General features: G+C 53.9%; 1 protein-coding gene across 1 annotated transcript; it reads left to right on the plus strand.

Annotated features, from left to right (window-relative positions):
* Nucleotides 1–916: 916 nt before the first annotated feature.
* Nucleotides 917–13,234, plus strand: TAGLN (transgelin). Its single transcript, XM_032796084.2, has 5 exons — nucleotides 917–1,015; nucleotides 10,508–10,707; nucleotides 10,812–10,989; nucleotides 11,728–11,830; nucleotides 12,490–13,234. Exons 2-5 carry the CDS (start codon nucleotides 10,528–10,530, stop codon nucleotides 12,632–12,634), a joined length of 606 nt encoding a protein of 201 aa, XP_032651975.1. The 5' UTR covers nucleotides 917–1,015; nucleotides 10,508–10,527; the 3' UTR covers nucleotides 12,635–13,234.
* Nucleotides 13,235–13,598: the final 364 nt, after the last annotated feature.

Below are 13,598 nucleotides of genomic sequence, written 5' to 3' on the forward strand. Positions count from 1 at the left end.
AGGTCAGGCCTTAGCGCCCGAGCAGGATTGGGCTGGGATGCGAAGAAGTGACTATTCACCCACGAATGCTCATGCTCCAAAACGTCTGTTAGTCTATAAGGTGCCACAGGATTCTCTGCTGCTTTTACAGATCCAGACTAATATGGCTACCCCTCTGATACCTGTGTCTTCTGGAACCTCTAGCTTTCCATGTGCAACTTGAGACCCAGGGCTGTGCCTGGGGTATGGGTGCTCAGCACTTCTGAAAACAGGCCCTATGGTGTCTCATACCAGGTGCCCAGCAATGAAAGCCCCCAAAGTCAGAGTCTTGGCCTCAGGAGCTATCGACCTGTGGAACAGCCTTGGTGTGTGGGGGAATGACTGAGGTTTTTTAGGTGACTCTGCTGGTATGAGCAGGGAAGGTTTCTCTATAAAAACCGATAATGTGATTTGCTGAAAAGCCAGCTACGCTGTCTCACAGCCCACTGGCATCCCCAGGGGTGCCCGGTTCGGGAGGTAGCTTCATCCCCTGGCCGCCCCACATCAGCCTGCCTCCAGCTCAGGCCCTCTGGGAAGCCTTGCTTGCAAGTCTCTAGCCCTGCCGATGATGGGGAATGTGAGCACATGGGAAAACCAGCTATGAAGTCAGGGACAAAAACTTCCCTGTACATTCACCAGGAGCCCTGGTGAGCTTCTGTCTATAAAAGGACTTACTCCATCAGACCCCAGGACCCTGTTTTGTCCCGGCCCTGAAAATCATTCGCTCCCAGGCATGTGGAGAATGCTTCCCACAGACTCTTTAGTCACTGTCTTTCAGAGTCTTTCCCCAAATATGGTGCCTGGGCAGAGAGTCATTGCTGTGATGAAGGGCCTGGCTTCTCAAACAGAGGAGAGGGGTGGGGCTGGTGGGGTGGGGCCCAGAGGGGGTGCTGGTGACATCACTGTCCTTCGAACTGGCCTTTTAGCACAAGGGCCAGCCTCCAGCATCTGCAGATTCCAGACTCCCAGGCAGAGCGTCCTCCGTGAGCATCTTCTTGTAAGTGCATCCTTGAACCTCCGGCTGTGAGCCTGGAGTGGGGCAGCTGGTGCGGGGGGGAGGGGGGAGCAAGGCAAAGAAGACAGCAGGCAGAGCAGATGCCTGCTGTCCAGGCTAAACAGAGAGCCAGCAGGGTGGGAGGCTGGGGACAGTAGCCTCGCTCTGAGCTCTCTCCTCGCCAGGGGCTCTAGCAGGTGAAGAAATGCACTGCAGGGTTCTCAAGCTCTCGTTTGGAAAGCCTGGCAGAAGGGCCTTTGATTTCTTGGTGAGTTCCTGGGGTTTGCTGATGGGCGGCTGCTCCCTGTGCATTCTTTCCGCTCTCCCCCATCTGCTAAAACTGGCAGGTGGGGGATTGTTCCAGGGTCTGTTCCCTCTCTGCGCTGAACAGTGTCCTAGCCAGACACTGAAAGGTGGCCGAACTGTGAGGAGGGACGGGGGGATGTTGAGGGTACCTTTCCTCTGTGCAGGACTGTCCAGAGCCCACCCAGCCAGCTGCTCTGCTTGATGCTTTCCAAGAGCCACGGTGCAGGCTATGCAGGAGCACCCAGCTTTCTCCAGGAGCTCAGGCTTGCAAGAGAAAGGAAGAAGGTTCCTCCCCCCCCCCCCGCCTTTGTTTAAAAGCTAAACTTATTTCTGTGTCTCCCACTGCATTCCACAGGCAGGTGGCCTGGCCCCGGCTGGGGCTGGGGCTGGGGCTGGGGCTGGGGCTGCGTGTGGGGAAGATGCCTTCCCTAGCTGGGCGGGCCAGTCCCTTGGTGTGCTAGGGGTGTGTCTGTGTTAGCCAGAGGGAAACGGGGCAGTAGGCAGTTACTGGGGAGTTTGCAGAAGTAAAGAACTCTGACAAAGGAAACAGATGAAATGGATCCTGGCAGGGCTGGATGGATGTTCTGAAGCTGACTGGAAATGGTGCATGGGGTGGTGGTCAGAGATGCTCAGGGCTTATGGGGCTTGCAGGAGCTCGGCTGCATGCTGTGTCCCGTTCCCACGGACTGGGCATAAGAAGAGTGTCACGGTGTCTTGCCCAGGTGCTGTGGGGTGGGGAGCTCAGCCCTTAAAAGTACAGACCCCAGCACCACATATGGTCTCTGAGGGGCTTTTAAAGAACAGAACACGATACACAAATGGCACAGACCACTTGTAAAAGCAACCTCAGGACACTGACTGGAGTTAGTGCTGTGTCTGCTGACCCATTCGCTAGCAAAGGGGGCCCTCAGCCCCACACGGCAGTGGGGTTAGCTCCTCGCCCCATTGCAGGAGTGCACATCTGGGGGAGCATGGTGGTGCCCTCTTGTGGTGAAGCCTGGTCTGTGATGAGACTGGCATCCTCTGGGACACTCCCTGCTGGGGGCTGTCCCCGGGGCAAATCCCTGGGACCCAATGAGCAGCTGGCGCCTGTAGACCTGCAGCCAATAAATGCTTTGGAATCATACCTGCTTAGGTAATTCGAAAGGGCTTAAAGTCCAGGGCTAGCTGTTCCACATCCACCTGGCAGCATCTCACACTGGCCAGGCCTCTGGTTTTCTGGTAGCCTAGGTTCTTCTACAAGCCACATTCTACAGCCTGGGTGAGACCTGTTTTACACATGAGGTCAGGCTGGATCCTAAGAGTCTCTCCTGGCCTGAGGTCTGTCACTCTGTCACTCCCAGCGTGACGAGATGCTGCTCACCCTGTGAGATGCATGGGGACCAGGCGGAGGACTAGATGTTCAGGATGCAGGTAAACTCGTAGATGCAGAAGTGGCTGCCCGCCGGAGCAGGGGCAAATTTCCTAGGCTGGTGCCGAGACAGGATGGGCCAATGATTTGTTAATGCACTGGCAGGCTTCTCCTTAGCAAGTGATAATTAGCCTCCTGAAGCAGTGAGGGCTGGCCTTGATGGACAGGTTCTCCACTGCTTATATATGGGCACTCACCCCAGGCAGTGAGAGCCAGGGGCTGCTGTCTGCTCGCCAGGCAGAGCTAGTGGGATCTCTGCACACTGACAGCTTAGGTGTGGGTATTTCTTAACTCTGCAGGGATACCCCATCTCCTCCTGGCGTGTTAGCAGATTTCTCCATTTCACCTGGGAGCTGGAGCCCCAGTGATCACAGTGGGACAGTGAGAGAACTGGAAAAGTTCCAAGTGCCAGTGCATGCACCCCTCCCTCTTCACTCCACACGAATGGGGAGCAGGCCAATCCAGAGGGGCACCCTCCAGGCATGGGCATTAAAATAGACTGCTCTGCATGGCTGCAGTGTGGAGACATAGGGGGCTGGGGCTGCATGGCTGGGGCCTGAGCTGCTTTATTCACTGACAGTGTCAAGCTGAGGGTTGCTTGTGTCTCTTGCGACAGGAATTCCCCTGGGGAGACAGAAACTGACCATAATTGTTGTTGTGTGAGAGAAGCTCAGAGGGAAGAGCAAGAGGCTGTGGGTGGGTTTTTCTGAGTACTCAGCACTGGCCGCACTCAGCTGCATTGCAGCCAACAGGCGTTTGACCAGCGACTTGCATGGGAGCAGAGAGAAGCCTGAGCTCTTTGGAAGTCTTGCTCTCCTGCTGCTGTACCCGACAGTTCCAGAGTCAGCTGGTAACCAGGGGCCTGCCTGCGTTCAGCGAGGCCAGGGCAGCGGCGCTGACGCCAGGGGGGCGCGTGGGTGTGCTAGGAGCAGGCTCAGGCTCTAGCAATGTGGCACTGAAAGGGACAAATCCAGCCCTACTGCATCTCCACCAGCACCAGACAAGTCGCATGGGGAGAACTCTAGCCCCTGGCCATTATTTCAGGTTTCGGCCTCCCAGACACGCTGCTTGGCTGGGCCCATTATCTACTGGCCACTGACTGGCCGCTGATGGCAGCATCTCAGAAAAATTCTTCCTTCTCAGCTGTACCAACCTCTCCTTCTCCCCAGCTTAACCAGCCCTGCGTGTTGCAGGGCCCTGTGCTGAGGCAGCTTGCGGCCTGTGACAGGCCCCAGGTCCAGCCAAGTGGCTGCGGAGCAGCGTTCACAGCCGCCAGCTCTCATCACTGTGCTGCAAGTCTCGCCACAGCTGGTGTTTTCCGTGAGGCTCCAGCTCCTTGAGTCCTGGAGCCAGGAGAACCCAAGCTGCGCAGCATCCTGTTGCAAAGAAAAACTTTAGCCTGTGACCTGGAGTATCCGAATGGCTCAGAAACCAGAGAGCAGAGAGGCAGGCCCAGCGTTTACCATTTCAACCATCTCGAGAGGTGTAGGCCAGTCTTGTGATTTCTGAGCCCTGTCTCCGGGGTTTGGGACACTTGCGGCTGGCCAGGCTGAGTCAGTGCGGGAGAGCACACGAAAGCTGTGGTAGGAACAGCCGTCTCTAGCCATGCCCATCGGGCTGGGACCAGTGTTCTTAGGGGATTTCTGGTGCTGACACAGCGGGGTAGCTGGGAAGCCACAGGATGCAGCTTTTGCCTAACACCAGCATCTAACCAGGACTCTTCCAAAGGAGCTAGTTATTGCCCCTGCGTGTGAGATCAGGGACGCTGTCTGAGCCCATTAGCCTTCTGGGCCCATGGAAGGCCCAGTGCTTGGCCTGCTTAGACCTGGGCTGGGCAGTGCACTGTCTGGAGCGATGCTGCCTTGGTGAACGGGGCAGGACCCACTAGGGCTTCTCATCTCTGTGTGGGAGCCAGGCACTGAGCATCCTCTGGGCGGCCAGTTCAGTTCAGCCACCTCCCTGGCCCGCAGAGCTGTAGCCCTTCCCTCACACGCCCATGGGCTGCTGTCAGCCATCTTGTCCTGGGGATGACCTTACATGGTAATCGGCACAGATCCCACTGGCAGGTTCATGCAGCCCAACGTGCTCCCTCTTGGGTTTGCAGAGCTCATGCCAGTAATTGCCCTGCCCCTGGGATCTCAGCAGGAGCTAGGGCTGCTCCCCTCCTCAGAATGGGGAACTGGCGCTGCAGAACTGCTCTGCCTACAAGGCTTCTGTTTGAGCCTTTCCAATAAAACGCAGTCAGAGCAGGGGGACCCCGCCCTCCCCGATCACCCGCTGGGAGCAGGGCTGCACATTCCTGAACGCTGCATGTCTCTGGGTAGCTGTGCAATAACATAGAGCACTGCCCCAGTCCCAGGGCAAAGCTGCCGCATGCCAAGGGAGTCACTAGCTCTGTGCTGACTCTGCTGGGCCGGGAGTGCCCGGGAGCCCACGGGGGACCTGGTTCCTAACCCAGAGTGTTGTCGCACTGGCTGAGGACTGGGAGAGAGTGCCTGCTGACCTGAGCAGTAGCAGTGGCTTGTGTCGCAGCCTGTCTGGGGCACGGGACTCGGCATGGCAGGGACAAACATGCAGCTCTGAAATCCAGCCAATGGCCCTCAGGATGAGGGGGCTGCATTTTCACCTGACCTCCGAGCCCCTGAGGGCTGGTAGTTAAGAGTTGTTCTTGTGGGTCCTGGGACAGTCCCAGCTCCAGGAAGAGCTTCTCCAGCCTGCCGGGGTCGGGGGCGCTGGCACAGCGGTGGGAGCACACAAAGACAGATGCAATGCCATGGGCAGAGGCTGCTGCAGAGCCAGGAGGGGAGGATGGCGATTCCAGTGGCCAGCAAAGCAGCCACAGCATGAGGGGACGCCTGGGCGAGAAGGGCGAGGTCCCACAGGGAGGTCCTGCTGGGGTTTGGGGGCAGGCTGTGAGGTGTAGGACCAGGTGCACAGTGGCAGTGAAGACCCTGGGCTGCACCAAGCAAAGTGTGCCTGGCTAGCATTACCTGCTTATCCCCTGACTGGTCAGGGAGGTGTGTGCAGGCAGAGACATGGGGAATTGACCCCCAAGCAGTTAAGTGTCAAGAGTGCTAACGCCCCAGGCGGAGCTTGGCATTCGTGTGGAGTGCGAGTTCTGCAGAGAGGGCTTCTCCCAGCTTGTGCCCCCGGAGTCAGTGTTTTGTTTACAAACAGAGGCACGGTGATTAAGATCAGAAAAGGCTGGTAATTTAATTAAGGAGCTGGACATCCCTTAGATGAATCCAGGGCCCTAGGCAAAACTTCCACCTTGCACCGCCCGCAGCCCTGCAGCAGCTCCCCGCCCTGAGACACATCCCCCCACACCCCCGCTGCAGCTTCTCACCCTGTGGCCTGGGGAGCCACGCGGTACCTCCCCACCCCAGCTCACAGTGTCTTCCCCGAGCACACTGCCCCCCGCTCTAATTATCCTCCTAGGCTTGTAGCACCAAACAGCTGATTGCAAGCCTGGGAGGCAGGAGAAGCGAAGCAGCAACTGTGCGGTGGAACCCCCGGGCTGCCAGCGGCGCGCTGACCCAGGGGAACCCCTGGGCTGCCGGCTGCAGCTCAGACTTCCTCTCCTTCCCAGCGCAGCGGCCACTGAAACGCTTTAAAAAAATTTTTGGTGTGCCGTTTTTTGGTGCCCCCAAATCTTGGCGCCCTAGGCAACCGCCTAGTTGGCCTAAATGGTAGCACTGGCCCTGGATGAACCTGTAAAACAGGAAGCCCTCTGTGAATTGGGTGTTGAAGAGTGAACACAGGAGACTCAGAAGAAATACAGCTAAGCCCTCTGAGCCAAGGTTGCATTCAGAAAAGAGGAAGGTGTGAGGGGCATAAGTGAAAAGAAGGGGCCGGGCTAGCAGTGACATAGAGAAGTTCCCACTCTACCTGTGGTACTTATGTGGCCCCATCACTGCAGTATCTGAGCACCTCACATCACAGCCCCTCGGTGAGGTCGAGCAATGCTGTTATGCCCATTGTACAGCTGGAGCACTGAGGCACACACAGACTAAAAGCCAGATTTTCAATGGTATTTAGGCACCTAATGGGATTTTCAGAAGGGCTTAGACGGTTCAGTGCTTTGTAAACCCCACTAGATGCCCAGCTGCATCTTTGGGTGCCTAAAAACTTTTGAAACTCTGTCCCTACAGCACTGCCCTGAGGTCGCACAGGCATTCCGTGGGTTGTCCAGCAATGCCTGCTGTGCCATTTTAGATTTTAACCGAAAACCACTTTGTTTTGTCATTTTGTGTTCTGAGTTTGAGAAAAGGAAGGAATGAGAGAGTACCATCTGAGTATTAAATGTGATTATACATCAAATGCTTAATAGTTCAGCTGTATTGAGACCAGTTCCAGAACAAAGAACAGAAAGTGCATCCTGTGATGAAGTGGGAATGTTCTTGATGTGTTATTTCAATGCTGAGTGGGGCGTATTTAACCTGGGAAGGTTTCAGGGGAGTTTTGCTGGGACTGCCTGCATTGGGGAAGGGAGGATACCTGAGCATGTAACATGAGAGCCCAGGAGGGGGGTTGGAGGACAGGTAACACCTCTCCCTGAGACACTGTACAAAGGACACAAAGGCTGGGGGAGGGGCCGGGGGGAGGCTGAGTGAGAGGCTGGAGGGAGTTTTAGTTTGAAGCTGGCTGGGAAATGGAGGGGGGCTCTGACGGGGCTGTGGACTCCCTGGGGCCCCAGATGGACCTAACTAAAGGGGGTCTTGTTGTCTGTACCGGCAAGACCTGTCCTGGACTGTGCTCCTGTGGTCTAAATAAACCTTCTGTGTTACTGGCTGGCTGAGAGTCACGGTGAATCGCAGGAAGCTGGGGGTGCAGGGCTTTGTGTCCCCCACACTCCGTGACACATCCACAGAGTCCATAGATCGCCCATTATTGTCATGGTTTGTATTATTCACTGGGCGCCATATGTGCACTCCGCACTGTTCAGAATATGCCAGGAAACGTAGTCCCTGCGCCTACGCATATAAGATGTGTGACTCTGGATAAGACAGCTCAGATATTTATGTATGACGTGTTTAGTTATTGACCACACATGTTATCACAGGTTCATTGTGACGTTTCTATCTAGGAGTGGAGTCCCTAATAGCAATAGAAGTTTTTAAGGACTAGAAGTTTTGTGTCTCCAACTTTCTTTCTTTCAAAAGGAAGCGCTGCCCAGAGCTCCTGTGCCTGTTTGTTTTCCTTTCCTGCCTGCAGTGGCCCTGAGATACCTCAGAAGTCTCAGTTTTTTCCCCAGATTTAAAACATTGAATTAGCTTGGTGTTTTATTTAAAATATTATGTGAAAACTGCAACTCAATCACTGTAGTGTTGTGTTTAAGAGCCTTCTGGGAAGTAACTAGCCTTTAAACAGAAGTGTAAGCAGTGTTCCCAATGCTCATGATTTTGTTATGAGTCTCATGAGAATTATTGTGTTCCTTAAAGCCCCAGCTCCTGGAGTCAAGTGATATGTGAAGATTTCAGCCTTCCTTCTTTCAGAAAAATGAAGTTTCTAGCCTTGTGGCTGTGGAGAAAGCTTCAAAATGTGACCACCCCCCCCCCATGTACCTTAAGGGCCAAAAAGCAGAATGTAAATAAAAAACCCCATCAAATCTATTATTTTTACATAATCTCATAATTTTAAAGTCAATCTCATGATTTTTGGTGAGCCTGATTCTTGATTTTTTGAAAATGTGGGGTTGGCAATACTATGAAAGTGTCTTGAATGTGTCAGTTTCACTCCTATTTAAAGTCAGTTTCTAGTCTGTTGTTTGTAGTAGGGTAAAACCCGTAGAGCCCGAGGCAGGTGCAGTATAAATGCACAGGGCCTTGGCCTTGCCCTAATAAAATGTTTCCAAAAGTTAAATGATCTATTCCAAGCTTGATGAACTGCAAAAAAGGGATAGAAAGTCATCTAGGTTTTTCTACAATTGTTTCCACTGTAGTATTCAAGAGTTAGTAACAAAGTAAGAACATACACTAATATTTAAAATCTAACCAGTGTCCCTTAAGTGAATTGACACAAGATGTCAGAACAAGTATTAGAGCTGAATGGGTCTAATATTTATTTAATTTTCTTTCTTTATATAGGAATTAGAAATTATTGACAGGAGCACTGTATCTAAGTCATTAGCTGCAAAACACCAAGAAAGTTTTCAGGTGCCCAAGTAGCCTTTAGAATCACGGTTAAAGTCCCTCTGCCCCCAAACCTAAAATGTCACCTCAAGTTCAAAAAAGAATGAGAAGTTCCTGGAGGATAGGTCCTGCAGAGCAGGGGCTTCAGGGTGAGTGAAGGGTGGGCTTCCTTTCCAACTCGTCTTCCTCATCCCGGGACAGGAGCCAGTCCGCTTTCGCCACTGGAGGCATGCAGCTGTGGAGGGAGCCTGTCATGAACCAATAGAGAGGAGTGGGTGAAATTCTCCTCCAAGAGAGGAGGATGCTGAAGCATAACGCCCCATTCCTGGATAAATCTAGTCCAGGAACTTGTAAGTGGCTGCACCGTGCAGCTCCTAGGCTTTTCTCACTGTGTCTGGCTCTACAGGGGATTGAGACCAATAGCAAACAGAGCTGGGTCCACGTCCCGCTGGGCAATGTTGCTGTGCATGTTAAACAGCTACTGCATTCTGTGTTGGGGGAGGAGGGGTGCTGCAGCCCAGTGGGGGGTGCAGTGATCCCTCTCTAGCGTTTGTGTTTGTCTGCACATGGCCTTGGGCCCCTGGGTGTGGGAGGTTTGGTAGGAAGGTAGGATGGATTGTTTTCACACCACCTAGCTCAGCCGTGTGGAATGGAATCGAGAGTACCTGGCTTGGTTCTGGGCATCACAGACTGGGAGCAGAAGTCATGGCCCTCCACACCAGAGCAGGTCCACAAGTTCAGCTGCTGGAGGACCTCTCCTCTCCAAAGAGTTTGGTTTTATTTGAGCACAGGGAAGTGATACACCCCAGCTCAGCCTAGAGCTTTGCTGTGTAACATTACACAACATGGAGCTCTGCTGCTGATCACGCTCAGTGCACTGGAGAGCATGAGACCACTGGCTATAGCAGGGAGGACGTAAATGTCAGGAGTCTGGCTTTGGGGAGTGGATCCCCTTGGTGAAGTGCGTAGCACATCTCTTCCTGGCCTGGACCCCCCTCCTCCTCGCTAACTCACTTCAGAGGCTGCATTCAGCATGGTTGAGTGCAAATCCACATCTTCTCTGGCTCCCTTCCCACTCCAAAGCGCTGTGCCCAGCCGCAGCTTGTGCTCGTCAAGTGCCCCAGGAGGGTGCCGATGGGAATTGCCCATGCACACAGGTTCCCAAACTGAGCTCCATGGAGCTGGTCCTCTGCGGAAAGCGGGCTGGTAACAGGATTCTGCCTCCTCCTGTGGCTAAAACCACCTACAGGGGCTTCCCAGGGTTGCTTCTTCCAGCAGTATTTCCCACAGCCACGTTAAACACTTGTGGCTGGTATGGGGCAATGTTCCTGCGATGGGGCATGGGACAGCAGGTGCCCAAGAGAGCCAGAGCCCCCATTATTGCATGGTGTGAAAAGGACAGACTCTGGCAGTGCCCCTGAGAAGTAGCTCGGGAGGTGCTGGGGAAGGCAAAGAAAACTCGGGGTCCATTGTGTCTCCCAGATCCAGCTGCAGGACCTGAAAAAGGAATTGGCTAGTAAGTGTGGGTAGCAAGTGGCCGCATGACGTGTGATTCATCCGTCTCTGCTGCTGAGAGAGAGCCAACAGTGCAACCCAGCTTCTGTTTGCCATAGGCAGGGTTCACACAGCTTGTTTCCCATCCTCCAGGGCTCGTTCCATCAGTGACCATGGCAAACAAGGGACCGTCCTATGGGCTGAGCAGAGATGTGCAGTCCAAGATCGAGAAGAAATATGACGATGAACTGGAAGAGCGCCTGGTGGAGTGGATCGTGGCCCAGTGCGGGGCTGGCGTGGGACGCCCTGAACGTGGCAGGCTGGGGTTCCAGGTTTGGCTGAAGAATGGCGTAGTAAGTGTGGCTTTTCTCTAGGGCTGAGTGGGGGCCAGGCCAGCTGCTGGCTCCCTTTGCACTGGGCCATTCAATGCTGAATCTGCCCTCCCCTTCGCTTGCAGGTGCTGAGCGAGCTGGTCAACAGCCTGTACCCAGAAGGCTCAAAGCCTGTGAAAATCCCCAAACCACCTCCCACCATGGTCTTCAAACAGATGGAGCAGGTGGCCCAGTTCCTGAAGGCAGCTGAGGACTATGGTGTGGTGAAAACAGACATCTTCCAGACAGTCGACCTGTTCGAAGGTGCGGGTAGGGGGCTGGGCGCATCAGCTGGTCCTGCCCATGTGACGGGCAGATCCAGGCATGCATTACTAGTTAATCATCTACAGTATTGTAGCCCCCAGGAGCCCCCGGCACGGAACACGGCCCCATGGCGCTAGGCATGGTACACATGCACAGAACAAGGAGCTGGTCCCTGTGCCTGGCACTCACAATCCGAGTAAAAACCAATCGATATGAGAGAGACAGACAGGGATGGGGGCGTCCAAAGAAAGAGTGAGCTGAAGTGTGGTGCTCCCTTAGGAGCTGGGCTTCCTCCCTGAGCGCATTCTTGGGGGTAGGAACCCCCCCACCCAGAACTGGGAGTGTAAATAGGGTAGGCCCTGCTGCAACTGGTGTGTACTTACTGCATAGGACTGACAAGCCTTTGCTGAGTGGTGGCTCACGTTCGAAGTTGCCAGCAGGTAACACGTTTGCCTCTTTGCAGGCATGCTCTACAGCCTAATCCCAAAGAACAAACCCACGTGCTGCAGACGCTGATGTAAGGACGTCTGGGGGTGCTGCTGTGGGGCGGCGGTGAGAGCAGGTTCCTGGGGGCTAGGCACATCCCGGCACTGTGCTGCACCTCTCTGTGCCCCTCACTGAGCGAGGCTCCTCCAGCTTTGTGGGTGGAGGAAAGCGCATCATGTGGGCGCGGAGTTACATATCACATGCACACAGAGGTTTCCGGCACTCACGTATGACACACTCTTCCTTCTGCAGGCAAAGACATAGCAGCTGTGCAGAGAACAGTCATGGCCTTGGGCAGCCTGGCGGTCACCAAGAACGATGGACATTACCGCGGGGACCCCTCCTGGTTTATGAAGTAAGCAGCAAAGCGTCCCTTCCCCGAGCCCCGGCCTCAGCATCTCCTGCCACTGGGGGTAGCACCTCAGGAGCAGAGGTGTAGGGTGTGGGGTCAATGCTAGCCCCTCCAAATGGCTGCCAGGCCTCTGGGCTGGTAGCACAGGGTCTCTTGCCTTTCCCCTGCGTTCCAGCCAGGGGCTGTGTGCAGAGCTGGTCAAACTGTCAGTTATCCAGGGCAGGAAACTTCAGTGGCTCTGTCCTTGATGAAACTTCCCAAGGCCAAAAAATCTGTTTTGTCACAAAAAAGCACCACGAAGTCGGGAAGTTGTCAGGTTTTGAACATCCATTTTCTGTACAAGGTGTCAGGCCTTTCCCCCCGCTCCCACAAACGGAATGGAAGCAGGGACCTTTCCGTGAACACACGGACGAAAAGCTGGTTGTTTTGGTCAGAATGACTCCGCAGTGAACAAGTTTGGGCCAGCTCTAGTTCCAAGGAAAATCTCTGCACAAGCCCAGAGGTGTGCAGAGCCCAACTGGGCTGTGAGGGCAGGGAGGGGAAAGGGAGGAAGGAAAGGGATCCCATCCCTGCTCTATCCTCTCCTGCCCATCAGCTGCGTTGCTTAGGGATGGGATGCTCAGGAGAGCAGGGGCCTGGAATGATTGTCTCTCCCTCTCCAGGAAATCCCAGGAGTACAAACGGGATTTCTCCGACAGCCAGCTGAAGGAAGGGAAGAATGTGATTGGCTTACAGATGGGCAGCAACAAGGGGGCCTCGCAGGCTGGCATGACAGGCTATGGGCGGCCCCGGCAGATCATCAGTTAGACAGCCACGGAGAAGAGAAAACAAACCCCACCACAGGACCTGGGTCTTTAGCTCCCTCCTGACCAGAGCCCAACTGCAGCCAATGTGAATAGAGCCAGTGGAGCGCAAAGGCCGCCAATTGGACCGAACCCAAATCCATTGGTATTAATAAACAACCCCTAACCCCAGCCCACAAGGCGATGCAGAGAGTGAGGAGGGGAGACCCCCCCCCGCCCCGCAAAGTATTTCTCTATAGGAGAAACTTTATTTCAGCCACAAATATTGACCGCTTGCTCCATTTCCCAGTGTCACCTTTCCTCTCAGACCTTTGCATGTTCTCTGCTTCACTCCCCATGACGTACTTGTATTGTGAGCTAGGTTTTTCTACTGTTCTGTAGAAAAGGTTGTTACGAACATCCTCCGATGTTACACCCGCCCCAAGAAGGCTAAATTGGAATGCACGTACCTGTAGCATACTTGGAATTACCCAGCCTTTCAATAAATCTTGCACAAGCAAAACAAAGTGCTTTTGTAAAGATCCTTGCAAACAGGAAGGAAGTCAACTTAGCCTCTGTTTTGTACTTTTTTTTTTTGGTCAAAATTAAAAGAATTATGACTCTACTGCAGTTTGCTGAGGGTTTTTTTAGTTTAAAGTCTGACTAGCTCATCCTGGACCTTCAGTCTCAAGCACTCACAAAAACTCAAGTCGAAAAGCATCAAATGGTTTGAGTGAATGCTACAGAAAAGAGGGTAATGGCAAGCTGAGTGTGTTTCTAACAGAGCTGTTTTATTTCAAACAGGAATTAGTGCAGGAAAGCCCTATGGCCTCTGTAACACACGTCAGGCTACAGGATTACAGTGGTTCCTGCTGGCTTTATAATCCATGACTCAATGAAAACCCAAGTCCTCCCCCCGCTGGGCAAACAGACGGGACTGAGTCTGCAGCCACGTGTTTGTCCAGCAAAGCAGGGGCATTGATATCTTC

This window comes from Chelonoidis abingdonii, chromosome 18 (assembly GCF_003597395.2).
Source record: "Chelonoidis abingdonii isolate Lonesome George chromosome 18, CheloAbing_2.0, whole genome shotgun sequence".
Lineage (NCBI taxonomy): Eukaryota > Metazoa > Chordata > Testudines > Testudinidae > Chelonoidis > Chelonoidis abingdonii.

Excerpts from the sequence above, each read along its gene's own strand:
- TAGLN (XM_032796084.2), top strand. The coding sequence starts at position 10,528 with ATGGCAAACAAGGGACCGTCCTATGGGCTGAGCAGAGATGTGCAGTCC. Across the intron at positions 10,708-10,811 it reads TTTGGCTGAAGAATGGCGTA|GTGCTGAGCGAGCTGGTCAA; the intron begins GTAAGTGTGGCT and ends CTTCGCTTGCAG. Across the intron at positions 11,831-12,489 it reads GACCCCTCCTGGTTTATGAA|GAAATCCCAGGAGTACAAAC; the intron begins GTAAGCAGCAAA and ends CTCCCTCTCCAG.